This window comes from Dipodomys ordii, unplaced genomic scaffold (assembly GCF_000151885.1).
Source record: "Dipodomys ordii isolate 6190 unplaced genomic scaffold, Dord_2.0 Scaffold128, whole genome shotgun sequence".
Lineage (NCBI taxonomy): Eukaryota > Metazoa > Chordata > Mammalia > Rodentia > Heteromyidae > Dipodomys > Dipodomys ordii.
In genome coordinates, this window is record NW_012267344.1 from 905953 (window position 1) to 925549 (window position 19597).

The window sequence follows — 19597 nt, forward strand, 5'->3', positions numbered from 1 at the left end:
TGGCGCTGTAGCTCAAGTGGTAGAGCGCTCGCCTTGAGCTGAAGAGCTGAGGGACAGCGCCCAGGCCCAGAGTTCAAGCCCCACGACTGACAAAATAAAAAAAAAGAGTCTCATGGACTTTCCTAGCCAGGCTGGCTTCAAACCTTGATCCTCAGATCTCAGCCTCCTGAGTAGCTATGGTTACAGGCATGAATCACTGGCTCCAGTTGCTGATACATCTTTTGAACTACATTCTAAGGGATCTCTAAAATGTACAGACAGCGGCTGGGAAGGTGGCTCAATGGGTAGAGCACTCGTCTAGCATGCGTGAAGCCCTGAGTTCGATTCCTCAGTACCACATCCACAGAAAAAGCTGGAAGTGGCACTGTGGCTCAAAGTGGTTAGAGAGCTAGCCTTGGGCAAAAGAAGCTCAGAGACAGTGCTCAGGCCCAGAGTTCAAGCTCCAGGACTGGAGGGGAAAAAAAAAAGAAAGAAAGAAAGGCTAAACAGCTCAGCTCCTTTACATCTGAGTAAGTACATCAACCACTGGAGTGTGTCATGGTGATTAATCCTGGCATTTGGTTTGGTTTTCTTTGATTACAGGACCAAGTAGAATGGAGACTCCTAGAATGGAGACTTGGACCGGGGTGGTGATTGGCACAACACCTTATGATTACAACTGGGCTTCGCCTTGTGAGAAAATCAGCATCAAGGAGCAGGGGGCTCAGTTCCTGCCCCCTCTGTATTCTCTGGTGTTCATCCTGGGCCTGCTGGGGAACACCATGGTCCTGGTGATTCTCATCAAATACAAGAGGCTCAGGATTCTGGCCAACATCTACCTGCTCAACTTGGCCATCTCCGACTTGCTCTTCCTCGGCACGCTTCCTTTCTGGATCCACTACGCCACGTGGGGTGAGTGGGTTTGGGGGAGCATCCTGTGCAAGTTCATCTCTGGATCTTATTACCTGGGCCTGTACAGCGAGATCTTCTTCATCATCCTGCTCACCGTCGACAGGTACCTGGCCATCGTCCATGCCGTGTTTGCCCTTCGAACCCGGACGGTGATGTTCGGTGTGATCACCAGCGGTGTCACCTGGGGTCTGGCCGGGCTGGCGGCCCTCCCTGAGTTCATCTTCCATGAATTCCAAGAACACCTGAACGAGTCGATCTGCAGCCCTCTCTACCCAGAGGATGAAGAAGAGCGCTGGAAGTATTTCCACGTGCTGAGAATGAATATCTTGGGCCTGGCTCTGCCCCTTCTCTTGATGGTCATCTGCTACTCCAGGATCGTGAAGACGCTGCTTCGAGGCCCCGGGAAGAAAAAATTCAAGGCCATCCGCCTCATTTTCATCATTATGATGGTCTTTTTCCTGTTCTGGGCTCCTTACAACCTGGTGCTGCTCCTCTCGGTTTTCCAAGGCCTGGTGTTGGAGAACAGCTGTGAGCAGAGCCAACAGCTGGATGTGGCCATGCAGGTGACCGAAGTGATCGCCCACACCCACTGCTGCGTCAACCCGGTCATCTATGCCTTCGTGGGCGAGAGGTTCCGGAAATATCTACGCCATTTCTTCCAGAGGCACGTGCTCAGCTGCGTGGGGAACTACATGCCTTTCCTTCCTGGGGAGAAGCTGGAAAGGAGTTCCCTTTCGCCTTCCACGGGGGAGTTGGAACTCTCTGCTGTGTTTTAGATCCCTGGGGTGCACAAAAAAAAGATGGATTAGGAAGAGGAAATGAATGCACAGAGTCAACCATCGGTGGCTAGAGAACAAAAGAGAGGATCTTTTTGTGCCTCTGAGCCACAGAAACATGCTACCTATTACACACACACACACACACACACACACACACACACACAATTCAGAATCATGTGTGATCAGCAAAAGGTGAAGCTATTATAGCTATTCTTCACACCTATCCAGACAGCCACCAGATAATGGAAGCTTTCCACTATGAGTTTAATTCTTTAATATGGCACAAATGATTTGGCCTCATCCAATTTAAAAACGTTCGGGGCTGGGAAGGTGGCTCAGTGATAGAGTGCTTGCCTAGCACACACAAAGCCCTGGGTTCGATTCCTCAGTACCAAATAAACAGAAAAAGGCCGGAAGTGATGTTGTTGGCTCAAATGGCAGAGTGCTAGCCTTAAGCAAAAGCAGCTCAGGGACAGTGTCCAGGCCCTAAGTTCAAGCCCTAAGACTGGCAAAAAAAGAAAAATGAGATAGCTAGATGGTGATGGCTCCTACCTGTCATCTTAGCTACTCAAGAGGCTGAGATCTGAGGATCTCCATTTGAAGCCAGTCCAGGAGGAGTAGAAAAAGTCTGACAGACTCCTCAATGAACACCAAAAAAGCTAGAAGTAGAGTTGTGGCTCCAAGTGGTAGAGCACCAGCTTGGAACATACAAGCTCAGGCACAGTACCGAGTTCAAGTCCCGGGATGGGCACAAATAAACAAACCAAAGATTAGGTTATTTCTGAGCCTCATTGCATTTCAAGTAGACTATTTGGGCATTTGTTTTGGCTAAAATATTAGGGACTAAATGAAAAAAGGGGAAAAGAGCAGTGGGCATTACTATAGCACCATTTCCCATTGGCCCAAGACCTAGTATGTTGTCATTCAGCAAGGTATAAGCAAGCATCAACTTCTTATTCATTTATTTGCTCACAATTGTGTGTGTGTGTGTGTGTGTGTGTGCACGCATGTGTGCACCCGTGCATGTGCATGCACTCCTGGGTGCTATCCTTTAGCTTTTTCATTCAAGACTAGTTACACTCTACCACTTGAACCACCGCTCCCTTCCTGGTTTTTGATGGTTCATGGGAGATAAGAATCTCAGGGACTTTGGATGATATACAATCTTCAAATCCCACCCTCCTGAGTAGCCAGGTCATCTGGTCCCTCATCATTAATTAATTAATTAATTCATGTGTTCATTTAATATTTGCAAAGCACATTCTAGCTTCTCAGCTAACTACTGAAGATATGAACTTGAACGTCTTACAAATGCTACTGCAGGGAACTCATCATCGGATCGAGCTGGACAGACCAGATCTACAAGCTACTTGCAACCAACACAAGACAAAGTCTCACCTTGATGTCAGAACACTTTTTTTTTAATTTTCTCAGTCAAATGCTTGGCAAAGGGCCATCTATTCCATCCATCCTCAACTGCTTATGCCTGGCCCTCCATCTCCTCACCATCGTGTCTGCCTGAAAGTTGGGTCTGGGATGTAAACTCTGAAGCATCCAAAACACAGAACGCCAATCTCAAGCTGGCTTGGAAACCTTAAAGCACTTTCTATCTTTCTCTGTGTCTCTGTGTCTGGCTCTCTGTCTCTGTCTCTGTCTCTCTCTCTCTTCCCCCAGTCTCTCTGTGCTTTAGTCAAAATGTACAATAAAACACCCTGTTTAAAAATAAAAGCTTTAAGAAATTCTCTTGGGTTCTCTCTTGTCTTGTGAAGTGGTGTCTGTTAACCACAAATGCTGCTGGTGTACAGATAGTTGGGGTGGGGGGGGTGAGGAGGGAAAACATAAGTGATTTTTTTTCTGGGTGGTACTAGAGATTGAACCTCAGGGTTTTATACTTGCTAGGCAAGAACTCTGCCTTTTGAACCACATCCCCTAGTCCTTTTTGTTTCTAGCTCTGTGTGTGTGTGTGTGTGATTTCAGGACTTTCAGAAAAGCCAGTCTGGAGAAAGATCATGGAACAATTAGGTTTGGAACATTTTTTGGGGGAGGGGGAGCAGGGATTACTGCTGGGTCCATGGCAGATCAAATCAGAGCATTTTGGAAAACTGATGATAAGACCGGATGCCAGTGGCTCATGCTTGCAATCCTAGCTACCAGCAGGCTGAAATCTGAGGATCAAGGTTCAAAGCCACTGGGAAAGGTCATAAGACTTATCTCCAATTAACCAGCAAAAACTAGAAATGGAGCTCTGGCTCAAGTGGTAGTGTCAACCTTGAATGAAGAAGCTAAGAGACAGCACCTAGGCCCTGAGTCCAAGTCCTAAGACTGGCAGAGAGAGAAAGAGAGAGAGAGAGAGATAGGCAGGCAGACAGACAGACAGACAGAGACAGAGACAGAGATGCAAACTTGGCCACAGGCCTTTTTTTTTTTAAAAAAAAAGAAACTTATTTGATTTTGTTTACTTTATTTCACTTCATTTTACTCCAGACCCAACTCTATTTTATTTATTTTTGTCAGTCATGGGACTTGAACTCGGGGCCTGTGTGCTTCCCTGAGCTTCTTTTGCTCAAGGCTAGCGCTCTACTACTTGAGCCACAGTGCCACTTCTGGTCTCCCCAAGCCAACAAACAAACAAACCAACCAACAAAGCCACATTGAAGAATGGTAGCCATTTCGAGAAATACACGAAACATGACCATGCGTTTGTATGTTGTGTTTCCTTTTTTGGTTACCTTTGAAGCACCAATACACTTTTTTTTCCTTTGATAGACATTTAGCTACATTGCCATCGTGAGAGCAGATCGGAGTCTCAAGATGGAAATGGGTGAGGAGCAGAAGATGACCCACATTGCCCCTTTCTTCTGTAGTCTCAAATCTCCATGGGAGGCTGCTCCAACATCTCCTTGCTCAAGGAAATAGGTTCTCTCGATGGAGCCCCCAAAAGTGTTGCTTCGTTGGGTATGTGTGACCTTGCGCAATTGGAGAAATGCAGAGAGAGAGAGGAAGAGAAAGAAAAAGAGACAGGCAGATGGAGAGGGGGAAAACAGAGAGAAAGAGAAACAGAGAGATGGAAGGAGGAAGAGAGGAAGGGATGGAGGGAGGAAGGGAGGAAAGTAGGGAGGAAAGAAGGGAGGGAGGTTAAGTGACAACTTCCCAGTGAGTAATTCAGATTTAATTCTATTCATCTGGCAACCCTCAACTCTCTACCACCAAGCTAATCCTGAATGGGGCCCCAAAAAACGATGGAGTAAGGGGGAGACACTGGGAGATGATGGCAGGAAATGAGCATGATAGAACAATGCTTAAACTTCATTACTTCCTCCTCAGTCTCTTCTAGACCCACCCTTCAAGACTTCATTATGTCCTTTCCCAATCTTTGCATCAGTACCCCCATCCCCCCACCCTGTCCAAGACCCACATCCTGCCCCCAGCCCATGTATGTATAGATACCCAAGCTGAACAGAGAAATGCATGACACCGTCAGCAGAGATGCCACTTCAAACCATAGACCGAGCCACCCAGTACAGTCAGTTCATCCCCGCCTGCAGCCACCAAACCACAGCCTCGTGACTCACACACTTTTCCCTCACTGCTTCTTCCCATCTGGTTTCTGTCATTTCTGGGGTGAAGCTGTGGTTCATGTGGCTGGTAGGTGGGCTCCCGAAGGTTCTAGAAGAATAAAGGGGCAGCAACAAGATGGGGAGAGAAAAGTTGCACAGGATTCTGAGTGGACTGGAATCTCCTTCACCCAGAGTTGTACTGAATGGCCATATCTAGCTGCAAGGGAGTCCAGTCAATGACTAGTAAGGAAGAAGGAAAGATGGCTTTGGGGGCAGTCAGTCAGAAGGATCTAGTCCCTGTCAGAGGTACCCCTGAGCACATGGATTCAATACCAGGTGCCCCCCAAACAGATCACTTCCAGCCTTTTCTGAGTAGTTCATTGGAGATGAGAGTCTCATGAATTCTCCTGCTCCAGTGCTGGCTTTGAACCATGATCCTCAGAACTCAGCCTCCTGAGTAACTAGGATGACAGGAGTGAGCCACAAGCACCCAGTTTATTCCTTTCCCTTTCCTTCTACATCCAGAACATTCAAGAAACATGCAAGAGGTTGATTCTCCCAGAGTTACAGGGAATCAATTACTTTTTCTTTTCTTTTTTTTTTTCCTTTTTCTTTTTTTGCTGGTCCTGGGGCTTGAACTCAGGACCTGAGCACTGTCCCTGAACCTCTTTGTGCTCAAGGCTAGTACTTTAGCACCTGAGCAACAGTGTCTCTTCTGGCTTTTTCTGAGTGGTTTATTGGAAATAAGAGTCTCAGACTTCTCTGCCTGGCTGGCTTTGAACCACGATCCTCAGATCTCAGCCTCCTGAATAGCTAGGATGACAGACGTGAGCCACTGACACCCATTTTTTATTTTATTTTTTTTCTCTTCAACTTCAGAGGGTACCTGCAGGGTACCAGCTGGATCTGAGGAACTGGAGTTGGGGAAACGGAACTCGTGTATTCCAACACGAGCCAATTATCAACGCCCAGTTCCAAGGAGCTCACCTCTTGTGCAATGGTGCTGGGGGGAAAACAATCTGTGACTCAAGAGATGTAAAATAAAATAAGATCAACACAAGAAAACCACAGCTTCTCGAAGGAGAAGTTGTTGGAAACCATTTGGACCAGGGAGAGATTGTGAAATGTGGACAGATTTGTAACATGGGGCTAGACAGAGACACATCTAGTCAGGATCAAGGTGAACATAGTTCTAGGCTATGTTCAGAGCATGGTTCATCTCTCAAAGCTGTAACTGTTGTCATTTATAAAAAGGGAAAAAGGCCTGGGAACCAGCATCTCGTGCTTGTATTACAAGCTATTTAGGAGGCTGAGATCTGAGGAGCCAAGGAACTCAATTCAAAGCCATCCTGGGCAGGGAAGTCCATGAGACTCTTCAAAAAGCTTTGAGTGGTAAAACACTAGCCATGAGCAAAAGAAGCTCAGGGACAGTGGCCAGGCCCTGAGTTCAAGCCCCAGGACAACAAAACAATAAAAAGAAAGAAAGGGAAGAAATGACAGAGTGCTGGTAGCTCACACCTGTCATCCAAGCTACTCAGGAGGCTGAGATCTGAGGATCATGGTTCAAAGCTAGCCCAGGCAGGAAAGTCTCCAATGAACTAGCAAAACCTGGAAGTGGAGCTGTGGCTCAAAGGGTAAGAGTGCTAGCCTTGAGTACAAAAGCCCAGCAACAGCGCCCAGACCCTGACTTCAAGCCCTAGGACTAGAACCAAAAACTTAAAAAAAGGAAGTTGCAAGTCCAGCCCCCAAAATGGGTACCAACCATAAGGGCCTGTGTGGGATGCACCGCAAGGGCAGACAACAAACCAAATTAACAAGGGTCAAAAAGAGGAAGTGAGCTAAACCCAAACTGACACCCAAATGTGTGTATGCTCAAGCTGGGGCTTGAACTCAGGGAGCTAGGTGCTGTCCCTGAGCTTCTTTGCTCAAGACTAGCATTCCGCCACAGCACCCCCATTTCTGGCTTTTTGTGGTAATTTATTGGAGATCAGAGTTTCACAGACGTTCCTGCCCAGGCTGGCTTTGAACCACGATCCTCAGCCTCCTGTGTATTGAGGATGACAAACTTGAGCCACCAGCACCTGGTTAAGGTGCATAATTCTTTAAGTGCATGATATATATATATATATATATATATATATATATATATATACACACACACACATATATATACACACACACATATATATATACAATATATATATGTATGTAATTTATATATATATATATTACTTTGTTGAGTTGAAACCCCTTTATACAACGGTTTAAAGATCATTAAAAATAAATTAGATAAACAAATGAATAAGGATATAGGTTGATAAACCTTGCCATTATGGAATAATTATGGCACCAAATGACTTCCAAATTAAAATTTTAGCCTTGCCAGGCACCGGTGGCTCACGCCTGTCATCCCAGCTACTCAGGAGGCTGAGAGCTGAGGATCGTGGTTCAAAGCCAGCCTAGGCAGGAAAGTCCATGTGACTTTTTTTATTTTTGCCAGTCCTGGGACTTGAATTCAGGGCCTGGGCACTGTCCCTGAGCTTCTTTTGCTCAACGCTGGAGCTCTACCACTGGAATCACAGCACCACTTCCAGATTTTTCTGTGCATGTGATACTGAGGAATTGAACCAAGCATGCTAGGCAAGCACTCTACCACTAAGCCACCTTCCCTGCCCCCCACTTTTTTTTTTTTTTGCTGGTCCTGGGGCTTGAATTCAGGGCCTACTAGTTTATTGGAGATGAGTCACATGAACTTTTCTGCCCTGGCTGGCTTTGAACTATGATCTCAGATCTCAGTCTCCTGAGAAGCTAGGATGACAGGTGTAAGCCATTGGCACCTGGCTTCTCTGAGACTCATCACCAGTGAACTATTCAAAAACTGGCAGTGGTGCTGTGGCTCAAGTGGTAGAGCACTAGCCTTGAGCAAAAGAAGCTCAGGGACAGCACCCAGGGCCTGAGTTCAAGCCTCACAATGGAAAACAAAACAAAACAACACAACACAACACACACACACACACACACACACAAAACCTTCTAGCCTCAATCCAGAGCTAAAACCCAACACTTTCCACCACACATGTTGAAAGGAAGAAAAAAGCACTTCGGAATTTATCTTGTCTCTTGCCTCAAAGGCTCTTAATTCTTAGGCACTGCTCTTAAAAGAGCCAGGCAAAGCGTACACTTGCCATTTCTGTTGGAAGATACCAAGTTGTTCTAAAAATTCAGGAGACGGAACTGAAAGAACTAGAAGAGTCAAGGTTCAAGAGTAAGAAACCAAAAGAGGAACGTAAAATTATGGTTACTATATTTAAAAAAAAAGACACACACACACACACACACAAAAAGAGGAATGGAAATTGGATCATCTTACAAAAGAAATTCATAGTCTGCCTTCTCTTCCCTAAATACTCATCAAGAAAGATGAAGCCCGGGGCCGGTGGCTCATGCCTGTTAACCTAGCTACTCTGCAGGCTGAGATCTGAGGATCATCGTTCAAAGCCAGCCTGGGTAGAAAAGTCCTTGAGAACTTCATCTCCAATGAAACACCGAAAACAAAACCAAACCTTGAAAGCGGCACTGAGGCCCAAATGATAGAGCGCTAACCTGGAGCACAAAAGCTCAGGGACAGTGTCCAGGCCCTCAGTTCAAGCCCAAGACTGGCACAAAAATAAAGGAAAAAGAAAAGAAAAGCAAATAAAAGAAAAAAAGGGACATAGTACAAGAGAAACAGATCTGAGAAAGAGAACTGCTCCAGTTACATCACAATAGCTGGGATGGTAGGAATGAACTACCCTGCCCAGCCTGCCTTGCCCATTTTTATTTGCCTTTGGTGTTGAGATATCAATATTCTCTACATATTCTGGATAGTATGCCTTTATCAGATGCAAAATTTGCAAATATTTTGTCTCATTCTATAGATTTTTTTCACTTTCTTGATAATGTCCTTTTTGTGCAGGAAAGATTTTTTTTTAACTTAAAGTATGATTTATCATTTTCCCACCCATTGGTTTCCTATGCATTTGGTGTCATATCTAAGAGTTAATAGACAAATCAAAAGCCGTAAGGAGAGGCTGGGAAGGTGGCTCAGGGGTAGATTGCTTGCCTTGCATGCATGAGGCCCTGGATTTGATTCCTCAGCACCACATAAGCAGAAAAACCCAGAAGTGGTGCAGTGGCTCTAGTGGTAGAGCGCTAGCCTTGAGCTGAAGAGCTGAAGGACAGCGCCCAGGCCCAGAGTTGAAGCCCCCTGACTGACAAAAAAAAAAAAAAAAGCTATAAGGATTTGCCTTTATTTTATTTTTATTTTGGGGATACCAGTCCTGGGTCTTGAACTCAGGGCCTCAATGTTGTCTCTGAGCTTCTTTTGCTCAAGGCTAGCGCTCTACCCCTTAAGCCACGACTCCAGTGTTTTTTTTGGTAGTTTATCAGAGATAAGAACCTCACAGACTTTCCTGCCCAGGCTGGCTTTGAACCACAATCCTCAGATCTCAGCCTCCCTGAGTATCTAGGATTATAAGCACGAGCCACTGGTACCTGGTTTTGCTTTCATATTTTCTTCTAAGAGTTTTATCATTTCAGCTCTTATATTTGGATCACGGATCCATTTTTAGCTAATCTTTGTAGGCGACATGATCATTGCTCTTAACCTGTGGACATCCTGTTACTTTCACCACAATTTGTTGCAAAGGATTCTTTCTTTCCCCTATTCCAAAGTCTTGGCATGCTTGTTGAAAATTAACTCATAATAAATGTTCAGGTTTATTTCTCGATGCAAGAAGCTGAGATCTGAGGATTGTGGTTTGAAGCTATTCCATTCCATTGACTTATATGTCTATACAAGTTCCATAGTTTTTAGTTCCATACTGTTTTGATGACTATATACATTTAGTATGTTTTAAAATCAGAAAGTAGGGTTGGGAATGTGGCTTTGTGGTAGGGTGCTTGCCTAGCATGCATGAATCCCTGGGTTGGATTCCTTAGTACCACATACACAGAAAAAGCTGGAAGTGGCCCTGGGACAGTGCCTAGGCCCCGAGTTCAAGCCTCAGAACTTGCAAAGTAAAATAAAATCAGAAAATATTCTGGGCACTGGTGGCTCATGTCTGTAATCTTAGCTACTTGAGAGGCTGATATCTAAGGATCACGGTTCAAAGCCAGCCTGAGCGGGAAAGTCCATGAGACTCTGATCTCCAAAGAATCACCAGAAAACCAGAAGTGGTGCTGTGGCTCAAAGCCATAGACCACTCACCTTGAGCATAAAAGTTCAGAGACAGGGCCCAGGCACTGAGTTCAAGTCCCAGGACCGACCCACCCCACCCCCCCCAAAAAAAATCAACTCTGGTTAACGCTGCAGGTTAAAATCTCACGTGTGACTTTGGGAGGATTTTATTCATTGGACTTCTGTTGGGGAAGAGGGTTAACATCATTCAAACCGAAAGTTCAATTTGCTCTCAGCACCTGTGTCTGTGCTATGGGTGGAAGATAAGTCTCATCCAACTAAAAACGTGGGGGGCAGGAGGGTGGGAAACAGGGTGGAAAGAATTATCCGTGGGACAAGAAGACAGAAAGAGTTTTTAGTGACCTAAAGATAATTCTCTCCCCACCCCCCTCCCCGGCTCTGTTTTCAGTAATGAAGTTGCTCAGGTAACAAAAATTCTTCCTCCCAACCATTTCACAGATGCTTCTGGGTTCACTGTGGTTTCTATCAGCTTCCTGTGGCCTACTAAACTAGAGCGGCGAGTTCTAGGATTCTAGAAAACCTTCAAGTTTGGATCAACTTGGTCTGGATGAAATCATACATAAAAAGGCAATCTTACTTGCTGTGGTCTTGGCTTCACAATATAAATAACTAAATAAATGACAGAAAGAGCCGGGCGCCAGTGGCTTGCGCCTGTCATCCTAGCTACTCAGGAAGCTGAGATCTGGGGACCGCGGTTCAAAGCTAGCCCAAGTAGGTAAGCCTGTGAGACTCTTCTCTCCAATGAACCACCAGAAAACCGGAAGTGGTGTTGTGGCTCAAGTAGTAGAGTGCTCACTTTGAGCTGAAGAGCACAAGGACAGCGCCCAGGCCAGAGTTCAAACCCCATGATCAACCAAATAATAAACAAACAAATAAATAACAGAAAGGATCTCTGCTACTACCAGAGGCAGTAGGGTCACAAGTTCAAGACCAGCCTGGGGAAGAAAAAGGATTTTTTTTTACTCTGTGTGTGTGTGTGTGTGTGTGTGTGTGCACGCTAGTGCTTGGGCTTGAACTCAGGTTCGAGGGGTGCAATCGCTTAGCATTTTTGCTCAAGTCTGGTATTCAATCACTTGTGGTCCAACTCCACTTCTGGCTTTTTGTGCTGGCTCATTGGAAATAAGAGTGCTTAAGGGCTTTTCTGGGTTGCTGGTTGTCTGGGTTGCTTTTGAATTGTGATCCGAGTTCAGCTTCCTGAGTAGCTAGGATGACAGGTGTGAGCAACTGGGTAATTCTTGCTACTTTCACACCGGTGATAACACAGCAAGGCAGAGTCAGAACGAGAAAAGCCGACACTGCAAACGATTCTTGGAAAGAAAAGGTCAAGCTGCAGACAGCAAATATGAATTTCCCCCCTGGCTTCAGAATTCACAACCGCGTCCAGGTAAACCAAGATAGGCAAGCCTGTGTGATCAAACACTAGAATGAGCACCAGACACCGGTGGCTCACGCCTGTCATCCTAGCTACTCAGGAGGCTGAGATCTGAGGATGGCGGTTCAAAAGCAACCTAGGCAGGAAAGAAAAGCTTGGGGACAATGTCTTCTCCCTGAGCTCAAGCACATGCGCGCACACACACACACACACACACACACACACACACACACACACCCCTAGGCTGCTGAATCCCATTACAATAATCTCTTGCTGCATTTTCTCCCCCATCACCAACAACCCTGACAACCTTTCTCTTCTAGGAAATTATAGATTCAGATTTTAAGGTTATGCACACCACCTCAGAGAGGATGGCAGAAAATAGAAGGACATCAGAATCCCCCCGAATCCCCACCCCGTCCTCCTACTCCCTCCCCCCCCCAAAAAAAATCATAGATACAGGAGCCAAGAAATTGGAGCCGTCTGACTCATCCTTAAATTTACACAATCCAGATTGCAAAATCACCCCTTTTGTAGCTAACCTAACACGTTTTTGGCAGGACCCAAAAAAAGAAGAAGAAGAAACTGTTGTTTTTTGGTGTTTTTTTTTTCCTTCTTCTTCTTTACCATTACTTGCTCTGCTATCTCCGCCTTCTCTTTTTGCAGGAAACTTTATTTCCTACTTCTGCACCCCTAAGTTTCTACCTCCGTATCTAGCTGCTTCAGTTGATGACAAGTCTGAAGGACGGTATCACCTGGAGGAGGGCAGCCATTGGTGAGTGGGGTTTTGGTTTTGGGGGGGGGGTTGTGTGTGTGTGTGTTTTGTTTTCTGTCACTTTATGAATCACAAGCTTCAAGCATCTCCTAGCTGGAAATGCAGAGATTGCTATAGAAAAACCAATGCATTGTGCTGGTCCTGGGGCTTGAACTCAGGGCCTAGACACTGTCCCTGACCTTTGTCTGCTCTACCACTTTCAGCCGCAGCTCCTCTTCTGGCTTTTTTGGTGGTTCATTGGACAGACGAGTCTCACAGACTTTCCTGCTCAGGTTGACTTTGAACTGTGAGCCTCAGATCACAGTCCCCTGAGTCACTAGGATGACAGGTGTGAGCCACTGGTGGTGTTTGGCTACTAATTAGTACCTTTTTTTTAATTTTTGGTGTTAGATCTATTTACCAAGATCTGGTGATATGACCAGAACTTGGTCTCAGAGCAACCAGCGTGGCCAGTTGCTGGTTCAGATATAAGAGAAGTTAGGAGACCAGAGAATTTAGGTACAAGGATGAAGATCAGGTTTCTTACAGAAGGGGCATTTGAGCAGGAGGTATTGCAGGATGAGTAGGAGCCCACCAGCTATTATAGATGAAGGGCCAAGTACATAGAAAATCACTGAAGCTTGAAGGAAATGGAGAGTTGGGGGTGAAATGGAGAGAAGGTGGTTAAAGGTATATGAAATCACTGAAGACCAAGAGTAGAAAAGGGAATTAAACAAAGCCATGGTGAGCAGACCTGCCGGTATCTCTGAGGTCCTTTTACCCCCACCCCCCCACCCCAAAGCCAATTTAATTTCAACTTTTGGAAAAAGTAGGTGGAGAGGGAGCAAAGGCAAGAGCAAGCCCCCTCCTCCCACCCACCACCCACGAGCAACTGAGACAAGAAATAGGCAGTTGAAAAGCACCGAGGAAGGCTGGGAAGGTGGCTCAGTGGTAGAGTGCTCGCCTAGCATGCATGAAGCCCTGGGTTCGATTCCTCAGTGCCACACACACACAGAAAAAGCCACAGGAGGCTCTGTGGCTCAAGTGGTAGAATGTTAGCTTGAGGACAGTGCCCAGGCCCTGAGTTCAAGCCCCAGGACTGGCAAAAAAAAAAGGCACCAAGGAAATAATGGAAGTATTACTATTATTATTGTGGTGGTGGTGGTAACGGTGGTTTATTCTAGACAATTTCCTTTTCATTATGCAGCCTAGGTAGGTTTTTTGTTTTGTTTTGCCTTTTTACATGTTGGTATAGCAACTTGAATTCAGTGCCTGAGCGCTGAACTTTTTTACTTGGAACTGGCATTCTTCCACCTGAGCCACGCGGTTAAGTCTGCCTTTTTTTGTGGTGTTGTTGGAGATCAGAGTCTTCTATCCCGGCTGATTTTTAAACTGTGATCTTCAGATCTCCGTTTCCTGAGTAGCTAGGATGACAGGTGTGAGCCACCAGCGCCTGGCGTAATGAATATCGTACACTCAAACACACACACACACCAATGCAGATACTTGGAAAAAAGTAATGGGTCTCCAACGTTTGGAGGCAGGATTTGAACCCAGGCCCCTTTGGCTCTGTAGTGTAGCTCTTGATTTCCGGAAGAGGAAGGGCTTCGGAGTAAGACCCAATTCTGCTTCGTAAGCAATACGGTAAGCACAAACTGGAGCTAGCTTCTCGGGGTGCTCAGATGGAGGTGGACTGGGCTGGTGGTAGCTTCATGGAAGTCATTCTGTTCCCAGCTTTATCCCTAGTATCCACAAGCAAGGACAGCATCCTAGTAGGTACCCGATAAATACTGCCGGCGTGGATTTGGAGAGATATTTACTGGACAATGGAAACTTCCTCTCAGGTTTAGGAGAAAGGTGCATCTTGAAGCCTGAGCTTTGAGTTGGCTGGGGGCAGGCAGGGCTGTCAGCAAAACCCTGGGATTACCTGACACAATTCTGGAAGCATTTGGAAGCAAGAATAAAGAGGTTAAAAGAAAGAAAGAAAAGAAAGGAAAAGGGCTGGGCTAGGGTGCCTGTGGTTCATGCCTGTAATCCTAGCTACTCGAGAGGCTGAGAGCTGAGGACTGCTGTTCGAAGCCAGCCAAAGCAGCGAAGTCTGTGAGCTTCTTAACTACTAGTAGTAGTACTACTACTACTACAAAAAAAGCCAGAAGTGGTGCTGTGGCTCAAGTGGTAGAGCGCTAGCCTTGAGCAAAAAGAAGCTCAGGGACAGTGCCCAGGCCCTGAGTTCAAACTCTACTAGTATTGGCACACACAAAGTAAGAAAGCAAGGAAAGAAGGAAGACAGAAAGAAAGATAGACAGGGAGGAAAGAAGAAAGGAAGGAAGTAGGAAAGGAAGGAAGGAGGAAAGGAAGGAAGAAAGAAGGAAAGAAAGAAAGAGAAAGGGAAGGAAGGAAGGAAGGAAGGAAGGAAGGAAAGAAAAGGTGGAAAAGGTGAAAGTTGAGTCCAAGGCCTGAGGCCTCTTAGGGACTGGACAATGGGAAGAAGTAAGTGCCAAAAAAGAATATTCTAAGAAGCACTTCAGATGGGAGCTTCCTCTTGCAAACCCTCAAAGAGTTGAAAGTAGAGGAAGTTGGCAGGAAATCAAACACTCAATGAGAATGAAAAAAAATATATATATATATATCAGCTCAAAGCTGAGACACTGAAATATTGTTGTAACCGTGTGTTACTGCAGCCTGGACGTAGAGAAATCCAGGATGGCCAAAGAAAGCGTGGGGTTTTTTGGAGGGTCACTTTTAAGAATGTTTTGGGCTGCAAGTTAACAGAAGAGGTGATTCACAATAGCTTTTTTTTTTAAACCCATTTTCTCAAATAATAAGCCAGAAGAGGAGAAGTTCAAAGGTTGGTTTGTGACTTGCTAGGGCTTTTGTCTAATTTTTTCTGTGTCTTTCATTCATGATCAAACACCAACCCTACACAAGATAATCTGTAGCTGAACACCAGTGGCTCACAGCTGCTATCCCAGCTACCCAGGAGGCTGAGATCTGAGGATCTCGATTCAAAGCCAACCTAGGCAGGAAAGCCAATGAGATTCTTACCTTCAATTCACCACCAGAAAACCAGAAGTGGCTTAAAGTGGTAGAATGTTAGTCTTGAGCAAAAGGAGTTCAGGGACAGCACCCAGGCCCTGAGTTCAAGCCCTGTGGCTGATTCCTCCTCCACCCCCCCAAAAAAAAGATAATTTGCAAAGGTAGAAGAGGTAAGGCAGGATTTTTCCCGTGTGTGTCTCTTATACAGGAAGAACCTTGTAGAAACCCCTCCCCCAAGTAGGTTGTGGTTTTATTTTCTAGGAATGAGTCACAGACCCACACACAATCAGCAGAAGAGGTAGACATGCATTTTTTGGGGTGGGGTCAGTCGTGGGGCTTGAACTCAGGGCTTGATCGCTGTCCTTCAGCGATTCAGCTCAAAGCAAGAGCTCTACCACTTGAGCCACGGCTCCACTTCTGGCTTTTTCTGCTTAGGTGGTGCTGAGGAATCGAACCCAGGGCCTCATGCATGCAAGGCAAGCAATTCCACCAGTGAGCCACCTTCCCAGCCCTAGACGTGGGTTTTTAACTGTAGAATAACTAATATTGGCCCTCACTAGGGAATCAAAGGGGAAAATGTTATGGTGGGAAGGGACAGCACCCCAAACTTTAGGATGCTGTTTATGGGGGTGGTGGTAATGTCATCATCATCATCATTATCATTATTATTATTGCTTTCTGCCCACAGAAGGCCCAAGAGAGAAAGAAAAGAACAATGGATGAGCACATGGCTTCCAACATGTCCTCCGAGATGCTTCCTTTGACAAGAAATGTCACCGAGAACCTTCAAGAAGCCACCACTGCCTATGACTACGACTATGGCGAACCTTGTGACAAAGTCCACGTGAGGCAGATCGGAGCTCAGCTCCTCCCTCCTCTCTACTCCCTGGTGTTCGTGTGCGGGTTCGTGGGTAACACCCTGGTGGTCCTCACCCTGATCTACTGCAAGAAGCTTCGGAGCATGACGGACATTTACCTGCTCAACTTGGCCGTCTCCGACCTCCTCTTCCTCCTCACGCTACCTTTTTGGGCTCACTACGCCTCCAACCCGTGGATCTTTGGGGGTGTCCTCTGTAAGTTCCTCACAGGGATGTACTACGCTGGTTACTTCGGGGGCATCTTCTTCATCATCCTCCTCACCATCGATCGGTATTTAGCCATCGTCCACGCTGTGTTGGCTTTAAAAGCAAGGACGGTCACCTTCGGGGTGGCCACCAGCGCGGTGACATGGATCCTTGTCTTGTTGGCTTCTCTGCCTGGGATCAGCTTCACGAAATCCCAGAAGGAAGAGACCGGTGACACCTGCGGCCCGTATTTCCCAATAGCATGGAAGAACTTCCACACCATCCTGAGGAACATCCTGAGTCTGATCTTACCCCTGCTGGTCATGGTGATCTGCTACTCCAGCATCCTGCACACCCTGCTCCGGTGTCGGAATGAGAAGAAGAGACACAGGGCCGTGAGGCTCATTTTTGTCATCATGATCGTCTACTTCCTCTTCTGGGCTCCCTATAACCTCGTCCTGCTCCTGACCACTTTCCAGGAATTCTTCGGCCTGAGTAACTGCAAGTCGGCCAGTCACCTAGACCAAGCCATGCAGGTGACCGAGACGCTGGGCATGACCCACTGTTGCATCAATCCCATTATCTACGCCTTCGTCGGGGAGAAGTTCCGGAGGTATCTGATCACCTTCTTCCGAAGACACATTGCCAAACGTCTCTGCAAACAGTGCCCGGTGTTCTACCGTGAGGCAGCCGATCGAGCGAGCTCGGCCTATACCCCTTCTACCGCGGAGCAGGAAGTGTCTGCAGGTTTGTAAAAATGAAGATGACTCACGCCTGTCCATCCTCAGCTACTCGTGGAGGCCGAGATCTGAGGATTGCAGGTGAAGGCCAGTCCTGTGGAAGGAAAGTCTGGGAGACTGCTTATCTCTAATGAACCAGCAAAAAAGAAAAAAAAAAAAGCTCAGGGACATTGCCCAGGGACAAAACCCAGGATTGGCATGTACATACACACACACACACACACACACACACACACATACACAATATACACATAAATAAATGAATAAAAAGTAGCAATTTTCTTTATCTTTTTTTAAAGGAAATGTGTGTGTGTGTGTGTGTGTGTGTGTGTGTGTGTGTATTTTTAAGCCTCATGCCCAGCACTGGTAACACATACCTATAATCCTAGCTACTCAGGAGGCTGAGATCTGAGGATCTCTGTTCAAAGCCAGCCCAGGCAGGAAAGTCGGTGAGACTCTTATGTCCAATAAACCACCAGAAAACCTGATGTGGCGCTGTGGCTCAAGTGGTAGAGTGCTTGCCTTGAGCTGAAGAGCTCAGGGACAGCGCCCAGGCCCTGAGTTCAAGCCCCACAATCACCACCAACAACACCAAGACTTTTTGTTAGTAAAGAACATTCTTTTGGTGGGGGCTGGAGGGAACAATACTGGGGTTTGAATTCAGGGCCACCATGGGCGCTGTCCCTTAGTTTTTCCACTCAAGGCTAGTGCTTTACCACTTGAACCATAGCTCCACTTCTGACTTTCTGGTTGTTCATTGGACATGAACATCTCATGGATTTATCTGCCCAGGCTGGCTTTGAGCCACAATCCTCAGATCTCAGCCTCCTAAGTAGCTAGGTTGACAGACAATGGTGTCTCTAATCTGACAGAAAGCCAGAATCGTGAGCAGGAGACTTGGGAGTTGGAAGGGTGATCCCAGAAGGTCCTTAGGGCCACAGAAGGTTCTAGAAAAAAAGCTAGAGGCTCAGAAAGAATGTCACCTCCAAGCATCTTCACTCTTGTTTTGAGGCGACGTAAATATTGTTTCTACAACACTTATGATTGGGAAAATAATCCGCGGTCCCAGCTCGTGTGTTAGAAATAAGATCTGTGATGTCACAGGGTAGCTGGCTATTTTGCTCACAATTTTACACGTACCGCCCGACACACACCTACCCTTGAGGTTGACGTGTGCACTTGGCCTCTACATCACGCTCCTTGTCCTGCCCAAGGAGCTGATCGCAAATCACATCAAAGCAGGGCATCAGAGAGACCACGCTGCCGCCCACCAGACCCTCCCAGCTCCCACCCCTCAGCCCTGCGCCCCGATGGCTGAGAAGACATCGGTAGCCACGGCCCTGAGTTCAAAGTAGACTGCCAGCTCAGTCACAGTGTCTCACCCTTATCATCCTATATATACACACACACACATATATTTCTAATGTGCCAGGTGCCGGTGGCTCACGCCTGTCATCCTAGCTACTCAGAAGGTTGAGATCTGAGAATTGTGGTTCAAAGCCAGCCTGGGCATGAAAGTCTGTGAGACTCTGATCTCCAATGAACCACCAGAAAACCACAAGTGGCGCTGTGGCTCAAGTGGCTCAACCTTGAGTAAAAAAGCTCAGGGACAGGGCCCAGGCCCTGAGTTCAAGCTGCAGGGCCCACATATACCCAGAGAAAGTCTTATTTTGTACCATTTCATATATGCATATAATACACACACATGCACACATGCATTTCCCAATGTAATCCATTCCCAGTATGAAATGATTTTATTTGTCTTCATTTCAGTAGGGTTTTTAGAGGACTGGGTTCTGGAAGGTTCTGCTGCAAAGAGGAATGTGGTCTGCCTGCTCTACTCTGGGGCCTCCAGCCCTTGACTTTCCTGTTCTCGCTCCTGGAGATTCTGTGTCTCCTCCACTTCTGGGCATGCGCTGGTACTGGGGAGAAGAGGAGAGGGCGGGGAAAGGGGAGCCTGTATCTTTCTCTGTGTTGATCAGGACGCCCCAGAAGGAAGAGCTTCATGTTGTTCTCCCTGCCAGAGGGGCCCAGAGCTGCTGAGACTGCTTTCTACCACCTTGCAAGCCTGTGCCATTGCTCTTCAACTAGATTTCTTCCAGCTTTTCATTTCCTGAACATTGGGGTCACCTTGCACCCCCTCCCAGCAGCAAGATCTCACACGT

General features: G+C 46.5%; 2 protein-coding genes across 4 annotated transcripts in view; both read left to right on the forward strand.

Moving 5' to 3' along the window:
• Positions 1-1910, forward strand: part of Ccr3 (chemokine (C-C motif) receptor 3) — a 4902-nt gene extending 2992 nt beyond the window's left edge. The window contains exon 2 of the mRNA XM_013030273.1: positions 583-1910. Coding sequence (XP_012885727.1) covers positions 594-1667 — 1074 coding nt within the window. The 5' untranslated portion in view covers positions 583-593 and the 3' untranslated portion in view covers positions 1668-1910. The remainder of the gene's footprint in view (positions 1-582) is intronic.
• Positions 1911-12515: 10605 nt separating this feature from the next.
• Ccr2 (chemokine (C-C motif) receptor 2) lies at positions 12516-17529 on the forward strand. Of its 3 annotated transcripts, XM_013030306.1 has the most exons (3): positions 12516-12613; positions 14168-14236; positions 16317-17529. In XM_013030306.1, the coding sequence occupies exon 3, from the start codon at positions 16344-16346 to the stop codon at positions 17445-17447; it is 1104 nt and encodes a 367-aa protein (XP_012885760.1). In that variant the 5' UTR covers positions 12516-12613; positions 14168-14236; positions 16317-16343; the 3' UTR covers positions 17448-17529. The 3 variants fall into 3 exon arrangements, with proteins under 3 accessions (XP_012885760.1, XP_012885759.1, XP_012885761.1); XM_013030305.1 differs by lacking the exon at positions 14168-14236; XM_013030307.1 differs by lacking the exon at positions 14168-14236 and having other exon boundaries at positions 16320-17529.
• The last annotated feature ends 2068 nt before the right edge of the window (positions 17530-19597 follow it).